This window comes from Rhodamnia argentea, chromosome 2, assembly GCF_020921035.1.
Source record: "Rhodamnia argentea isolate NSW1041297 chromosome 2, ASM2092103v1, whole genome shotgun sequence".
Lineage (NCBI taxonomy): Eukaryota > Viridiplantae > Streptophyta > Magnoliopsida > Myrtales > Myrtaceae > Rhodamnia > Rhodamnia argentea.
Window position 1 is genome coordinate 27180718 of NC_063151.1, and position 8592 is coordinate 27189309.

At 39.8% G+C, this 8592-nt stretch overlaps 1 protein-coding gene across 2 annotated transcripts; it reads right to left on the reverse strand.

Annotated features, from left to right (window-relative positions):
- On the reverse strand, positions 1 to 8272 carry LOC115737480 (polyadenylate-binding protein-interacting protein 3-like). Of its 2 annotated transcripts, none has more exons than XM_048274019.1 (16): positions 7976 to 8272; positions 7201 to 7395; positions 5147 to 5300; positions 4920 to 5081; positions 4703 to 4839; positions 4330 to 4520; positions 3354 to 3531; positions 3066 to 3257; positions 2354 to 2478; positions 2176 to 2242; positions 2024 to 2057; positions 1428 to 1750; positions 1166 to 1312; positions 913 to 1014; positions 750 to 812; positions 1 to 360 (listed from the first exon to the last, which is right to left on the reverse strand). In XM_048274019.1, exons 3-16 carry the CDS (start codon positions 5283 to 5285, stop codon positions 331 to 333), a joined length of 1890 nt encoding a protein of 629 aa, XP_048129976.1. In that variant the 5' UTR covers positions 5286 to 5300; positions 7201 to 7395; positions 7976 to 8272; the 3' UTR covers positions 1 to 330. The 2 variants fall into 2 exon arrangements, with proteins under 2 accessions (XP_048129976.1, XP_030525467.1); XM_030669607.2 differs by having other exon boundaries at positions 913 to 1005; positions 7976 to 8271.
- Positions 8273 to 8592: the final 320 nt, after the last annotated feature.

An 8592-nucleotide genomic window follows, 5' to 3' on the forward strand; every position in this document is an offset into this window, starting at 1 on the left:
TTTAACACCAACATTAAATTTTCGAAAACCATCGCGTCTAAAAAGGTTCAACAAGTGTGTCAAGTGACAACCTTAGTACCCATCAATTGAAACGTACCGCTATCTGAGGGTATGAGAGGAACATACATTGGTCAGCCACGGAAATAAGGTTACAATTAGGGGGTCCCCATTGAAGGCCAAGCTCTTAAAAAAAAACAAAGAATTTTCTTTCTTTCCCAAGCGGATCTATGAAGAAGGTTTATTCATGTGAGCAGAACTCCCAAGAATCTAAGTCGCCTGAATTATTTGTCAGTAGAAACCTCCAGGAAGGCGAACCTTCAACGGAACTGGCTAAAAGTCTCGTCCTTTATATGGCATGTCCTGAGATAGGGGAGAAAAAGTGTCAATGGCTTGTATTGTATGCTCTTAACAAGCATAGTGGAGAGAGTATATCATTCCCTATATCTTTAAAGCTGTAAGACAATTCTAAGGGAATTATGGAGGAATAGGCAATACAATAACATAATGTCATGAACGACATTTTCAACTTGAATTGACAATCACACAAGATGGAGGTGGGGCATGATTCAAGTATTGCTTGCAATCTCATTGTACTTGGTACTATGTCTGTGGATTGATTTAGGAAAAACGAAAAAAACAATCACAACTTAGCTATTACTTGTATCCAAGACAGGTGGAACTCAGCCAAATCATTTTACTACCTTTATCCTCTACTTAGTAAAGCTCCGTTGAATTGCAATGTATCTTACCTGTGGAAAGCTTGGCATGTAAGACAACTGTCTTGGATGGGCTACAAGCATATGCTGTCCATACTGCAATTGAGTAACAATGAAAATCCATACTATTAATTCAGGCAAATAACAAATGTATAGCCTCCAATAAAAACTTGAGGAATGCAAGAATAACCCATACATGAGGACCATTTGGGTGTAAATATGCTTGTGGTGATTGAGGGGGAACTTGTGTATTAAAAATTACAGGCTGGTGTCCCACGAAAGGCCCTATCTGCATATTATTAAGCAAGTCAGCAAACAGGCAAAGATCAATAACATCAACAAGGAAAGAGAGAACAAGTGAATAGACTGATGTCTCTTGTAAGTTTAATTGCGACTCGTGCATGGAACATAAAGCACATAATATATAGAGGTAAAGAAACAAAACTTACTCCAACTCCTACAGGCATGCTGTGCATTTGGGGTACCCCAGACATATTAGCTGGATAGTAGAAGGAGCCATCTGCAACAGGGGACAGAGGTCTAACAGGTGTCTGAGAAGGAACAAAACTCTTTGCATTTGGATTCAGCTTGAATTCCTGCCAAAGAAAACATGATAAAATCCAAAAAACCCACGTATCTCATCAGCAAATTTTGAAACCATCTCCACAAAAAGCAGCAAGGAAAACTAAAAGCAAATGGAAGTTTACCAACCTTAGCATGAGGGTTCAAGTTGGATTTTTCAGAGGATAAGGAACCTACAGATGAACTGGGAGTCAAGCCAACGCCAGTAGAAGCTGATGCAGCACCAAAACGATCAGAAGTAGATGATGTAGAGCTACCAGGCCGTCCATGAGAATCCATGTACTGTGTTTCTCCACTTTTTACCAAAGTAGGTGTCTCCAATAGATCACCGCGAGAATTTATCTTATTATGATCCTTGAAGGCAACAGTAGAAGAAGCAGGAGCTGCGGGCTTGGACAATACGGCCCCTTTAAAAGAGGAGCCACTCTTTCCTTTCGACAATGAGATGGAATCTGAGCAAAAGAAAATAATATAAAATGGTTCCATCAAAATCAATTAAACGACAATATAAAAATGGACGACCTTACTAACATAAATTCATATTTCATTCTGTTTTATATAATCATTTCAATCTTCGTCAAAGCAAATAGAAAGATAGGAAAGAAAGTTGTAGAAGTCACTATCCACCGAGCAATTGCCTTTATTATGTTGCTTGAAATAAAAAGCTCTTAAAGAACTACGGTGTTTCCCCCTATTCAGATATACTACGTAAGAACTTTACTCACCCTCAGCTTTTGATATCCTGGTGTCCTTTGCAGGCTGCATTTGCACAATTAGAGAAGCCGAAATGTCAACATCACTGATAATTTATTGAAGGCAATGACAGAGACCATATTCAAATACCAATGAGGATCCATAGAGTTAAATGTTCACTTACTGGCAGCTTCCCAGCATCATCTAACTCAGTATGTCCTCTTTGTTCACTCAATGATCTCTCCTGTACCCTACACAAGCAAATGAAAAAAAAATGACCGCTTCTGCAATTTCCTAAGAAACAATCACGATGACATTTAAATTCCTTTATTCTCAATAGAAGTAATCTGCATGTTAAGGACCTGTTATCATCATCCGATGCAAGAACGCTCTTGCAGGTGAGTTCAGATGACAACCGACCAGCATGATCAGCACCGGTCTGAGACAAATCAGCACCAACACTAGATTGAGAAGTTTCAGGCCCATCCTGCAATATCATATAAAAAGGAGGTTATGACAGGAAAAAGAAAAGAAAGACACCATAAAATCTTATAGAAAGCTGTAACATGAGTGATATTAGTTCAGAGCTATTGAATGAGTAAAGAATAAATCTAACTCAACCACATCGAACGATAGGGCCATAGTAGAAACCAGCATAACTATGTCACACAGGTATGCAAACCACAAATATGTCAGTCTGCCATGGAGGATGACTTGAAATTGATTTAAAAAAATGTATTGGTTGAGGATGTAAACATGGCTTCAGTCATCCCAAAATTCGTCATTGAAAGTGGTATTCACGGATGGAAAAACCCTTTTGGATGAACTATGGTCACAAATGAACCACAATAGCAATGCTGAAATAATGAAACCTTAAGAAAGATCAAACAGGATAATACTACCAGTCTACAGATTCCCTGACCAGGTACATTGTCTTTGTTATGTGGAAAAAGTCACACGAGGAGGATTTATAAGCACTATATTAGCAGGAACCCTTGAAGGCAATAAGAGAATAGGGTCATGCGCATATGGTATATCATGCAACATAGAAACAATATAATGTTGCAAAGGTACCGTGGATGAAGATCTTGCTGATACTGGTTCAGAAGCAGGGCCACTGCCAAATGTTTCATTATTCCAAGAATCCAAAAGGATATCCTCCTCCTCTTCATATCCACTATCATCAACCACCCCACCTCTATAGACTGAAGAAAATCTTGTCTCCTCGTCAATGTCAAAACTTTCAGGGAAACGAACTCCTCTTTCCTAGCCGATCAGAAAATAAGTAAAACACTAACTCCAGGAAAAAATATGACAAACTAACAAAATTAAAAGGCAGAAAATAATGAAGAAAATGCTCACCTCTGCCAGATGAAGATCTTGAGTCTCCTCACCTTCTATTTCCCTCGCAATTCTTCCAGCCTCTCTCTCCAACTCCCGCATCTGAGGGCCTCTCTCGAGTTTAGTAGTATACAGATCTTCATTAAAGGTGCTTTTCACTCCAAATAAAACTTCATTCACCTCAAATTGATCCCACCCCCTTAAAAATGATAAAAAACGATCGTGCTAGTCAGTATATTTACAAAATACACCTCTTGGAATCTACATTCAGAACCTCCAAGACTTGATGAATAAGTAGATATACACCATGGCAACACACCTAAAACACCTAAGAGATTAGAAATTGACATCAGCTATTTAACACAAAAGAGTCTAAGAATGCTTGACATTGAATTTCAAACTAGTTTTATGATATCACATGTCAGCCAGCAGAAAGAGAACAGGACAGTGTTTTCCATCATAACAGGCTGCAGTATCTGCCCTTCTAATCCAGAATCCAGAGTTCACAAGCAAAAAGAAGGGTTAGGCTTGAGTCAAAAGACAATTTCTGGAACAGGTGAACTCCAATAGAGCTGCGGCCCACTAGCTCTAGGGAAAACCAACTTTTCCAGCAACTACACAATGTTCTAACCCCAAAACCATATCAACTCCTATCCCCAAATAAAGCATAAAAATTCCTAATACATGTGAAGTTGCGAACAAAAATGAGATATTAGGCAATGCTTAACATGTCAAAGTGAACATTGGATCCAGAAGCTAGCCCTTCTGGTGATAACGCCAAGAGAACCTTCCACTAAATAAAGGAGGACATTACAAAAGCCTATGAAGTGTTTTGAGTTCTGCTTTTCCTTCCACTATTCTCTTACTACACTCCTAGCCAACGCGAAGTTAAGGAACGGTTAATTTTCCATCCTAACTAACAATTAGCATGCAAAGGTTGCCAACAGGAATACAACATACAACATTCTCCAAAGAGGTGAAAGTAACTGATCACAACCTATCCCATGGGCCATCAAAGACATTCTCCAGTTCAGGACACTGGGGATCATCTTCATCAGGCATCCAAGGTTTTAGTTCTCTCTCCAAATCAACGTGACGCGCTTGTGATATATAGGAGTCAATCAAGATCTCCTGCTGTTTCTCAGATTGAAGCTCATTTGACAATCCATCCCCAGCTACAGAGAAGTCCTGGCATCCCCCATGAAGATACTACAATTAGATTCAGAAGTCAATCGTCGCTTTACTACTGCAACGATTGAGACAGAATTTATTTCCTAGCAAACACATAGCTATGCATGACTTGTTTACTATTTCAATTCGTTAAGCTGCGTGTTTATAATGACTATGGCAAAACGGGAATTGATAGTTACCTTCGCAATGACTTGGACAAGTTCTTTGGCAGGTATTACCAGAGTCTTTGCAAAAGCCTTGTCAAGGGACTCAGTATTAGCCCTAGGCAACTGAACAGACCCATCTTTTATCATGCGAGCCATTTTCAAGATTATCCCTGGGAGCAATAAATTAAATGTTTATACTCACAAGAATAGATCATTCATTTTAACCACACTAGCATTAAGCAAAACTTACCCATATCTTTATCGACATTTGCAGCGTGATATATTCCAGAATATATGGATCCATTTTTCACCTGGACTTCCACATGATGACCTATGAGGTGTGTTGAGAAGTACACTAATCTATCATGGGATGGGCTTAAATTGCCTCCAGCTTTGCTGTCAGCCATGGAACCTACGATGACCGCCATTAGAGAAAGCCCATATATAAATAATCCATGCTTATTTGGAATATCATACCTGTGCTGCCTGCTTTGCTGATGCCAGATTTTCCAGAATGCAGCCTATTGTCCAGCCTCATTCCTCCTTCTCTTTCACCTTTACGACGGCCAATTCCATTAGCAGAAGACTTGGGATGGGCAAGTTGTTGGAAGTTCATCCTTGGCTGCCGAGTCTGGAAGATGGTAGAATGTAGCAATACCATCAAAAAGCAATCAATAGATCTTTTGGCAGAACACAATAAACAATAAAAGGAAAAAAAAGGATAAAGATGTATGAAGTTCAGCCAAAAAGATGCATAATATGCCTACTAAAAAAATTGTAGTAACAACATGCACATAGGCAAGGGGACCAAAGAACCACTATTAACACAGAAAGAAAGCAGTTAATCATAGGAAGGGAATCAAATGCTGTCAAAGAAAAAGTTAGCCTCCACACTTATCAGTCAACAAAAAGTAATAAACGAATAGAATATGATTTCAAGTCTTCAATGCAGAATCGCCACAAGCATTGCAACAATGCACAGAACTGTTTTTGTACTTGTGGGTTCAAGATGCATCAACAGCAAATCCTTTAACAGCAGCAAATCAGAGCGATGAAGGGCAGACTGAAGTTACTGTTTTTACCTTTAGTACGGGGATAGAACCTCAATACAACTTTTCACAGAAAAACAGAAGCTATCTCAACCATATGACATGAAGAAGGTTTGCAAAAGCCAAGCCTTGTGAAATGCACATTCCAAAATGGGAGACAATGCATTCCAATATCACAAGCAGATAGTACCTTTGAGATCTTTCAGGAACAACAAGAACCCAGAACCCACAAAATTAAAAAGCAACAGGGAACTTTTCCCGGAAAAGGTTGTTACTTCCCACGACTGCAAGGTCGAGGACAAAGGAAGAGACTTGTAATCATAACATCTTACTCAGGTGGCTAGTATGCCAAAAAACCTGTCAACTGTCAAAAACATATACTAATTTGGTAGAATACATATGTGATAATGTTTCTTCTTCACAAATTAGTAGCAGAGGTCTACAGGTAACAGCTCCATTTTCAGATGAACTTCACAGAGAATAACTCTCGCGACTGAGTGTGGAAGAGCCCCATGCATCAATTATGTCAGTTGTTCATTGCTGCAATTTACTGTAATAAAAATTCTTCAGAGCCTTTTGATGAGGACCTGACCAAAAGTTCGAAAGATACTACAGAATTACAGTAAACAGAAGCTCCATTCATTGCCAATTTGCCATTGCTCCTCTCAAGAGTGAGATCATGAGCTAAAATGGGTGCTTCGTTTCAAGAAAAAACGAAACATGACACATCTTCTTCTACATTCTCCACGCTGGAAGAGAACTTCATGAAATTCTTATTCCTCTATAGGGTCAAACTGGGTCGAGCATAGTCCCCCACAATAGTCTACAATGAACGTCCTAATTTCACGGTTTGGTCTTCTGTTGGTTAGAAATAGAAAGCTTTTAAAGGAGAGGTCTCATTGAGGCACTTCAAGTTAATATTGTCCAGGAGGCAATACCCTAAAGGCAAGAAACAGATGGCTATCTAGGTTGATTGGAGAAAGCTTACAACAGGGTATCCAGATAATTTTAACAGGTTTTGTGAAAGCTGGGAATCCCCCTATTCTATCCATATAGTGCTAATTTATTCTGGAATGCAAATAGTTTTATTGACTGTGGATTCCTTTTTGGTAAATGAGCTCTCTACGTAAATAGGCCAGTAACCCCTACTACTGCCTCAGTGTGAATTTTTCTAAAACCCAAAAGAAGATCACGGATAAACTACTAGGATAAATTCTTCCATAAGCAATGACCAATCCATTAGTTCAAGCGATAAACAATGAACTTCGCCACTGTCCAATCACAAGTTTCACGACAACAGCAATGTATTTAGAATGTTGATCTTCAAATATAACCAGAACTACTCTGAGAGCACCACTGCTAAATTAGGTATTTCCACTTTTAAAGAGAATCAACTTTAGTCAAAGTTCTATTTGTTCATGGACAAGTGCATCTGCAGGAATTGACTCGTAACAAAACCGACTTATGGTACCGATGACTAACCTTTGACTTTTGAAATATCTCGCCAATCAGTGATATCGTAATCAATAATGGTTACGGCAATATAAAGTCATCCCACAAGACCCAAAGGACAACCACAGGAGATGCTTCAACGGATGCCACAAGTGGAAACAGATGTCCAGAGATAGAATAACATCTGACGCTGGGAACTATTGGATTACCATCTGCAATTATTGCCTGCGTTAGAATAGCAAACAAAAAAACAATTAATGCACGCTTGCAGAGTCAGGAGAGGATAAAACCATGCTGCAGAAGGAAAGAAGGCACGATGTATTAGGCGGTAGTCCACTCTATCAACCGTAGAGATTTCTTTGAACTAACCGCATGACCAGTCACTTATACTTCCTGTGTAGCGATCATAAACCGTTTTGAGCGTGGACAGAGAGAGACAGAGAGAGAGAGAAGCATGCAAAATCCTATAGAAGAGAATAACTAACGCATCAGAAGCAACAACAGATTCATTTCATTTCAATCCCGCATAAAATGCGGAACAAAAGCGGATTCACCAGCGCGCACCTATCCACATGAACATCCGAGTGAAAAAAGCAACAAAACCATCAACTTGCGATCACAGACACCGATCAGAAACATCCCCTCCCCCCGAGCGAGCAAATAAAACCCTAACCACCCCCAGCATCCGAGCATCGGAAATGTCGCGGAACAACCAAACAACCGACTCGCCTAAGCGAGCAGCTAAAACCGCCACGACGATAAGTATTCCCAAGAAAAAAAGACCTCGAAATCGCAAAATCTGTACCCCAACAGGCTCGAGCGACGCGCGATTGCCGATAGAAAGGGGGGCCGGAAGCAGGGAGAGGACTTTTCCAAGGCCGCGCACGAAATCGAGGGTTAGGGCTTCCTCGGAGACGACGAGGGAATGGAGAATTCGGAAAGAGATCGAGATCGAGCTCGAGGTTGAAGACGGAGGAGAGCCGACGCGCGGGGTCTGATCGATCGATCGAGAGAGAGAGAGAGAGAGGAAGGCTGGTGGCAAATTGGCGATGATCTGTTGTCGTGCCAACACGAGAGAGAGGAAGCGCGAGACGGCGTAGTCGCCTATTAATGAAGGGTAAAAACTAGATTCGCAGAATCTGATTATATTTTCCCTTATTAAATGAATATCTATGGGCCCTTTTATTATTTTCTCGACTTGAAATCTCTCCTTTCATTTTCTTGTTTTTCAAATTTTTCACGTATCAAAATTTTTCAACGATCGTGAATTTATCGGCTTTAATGGGAAAGATAACGCATTTCCCTTTTCGTAGTTTTGAATTCGAGTCTTATTAAAAATACTCGAAGACTAAAATCCGAAATGCATTGAAATTGAGCGAATATTGAAAAGTTAATTGATTTATCATTTTTAATTTATGAAAT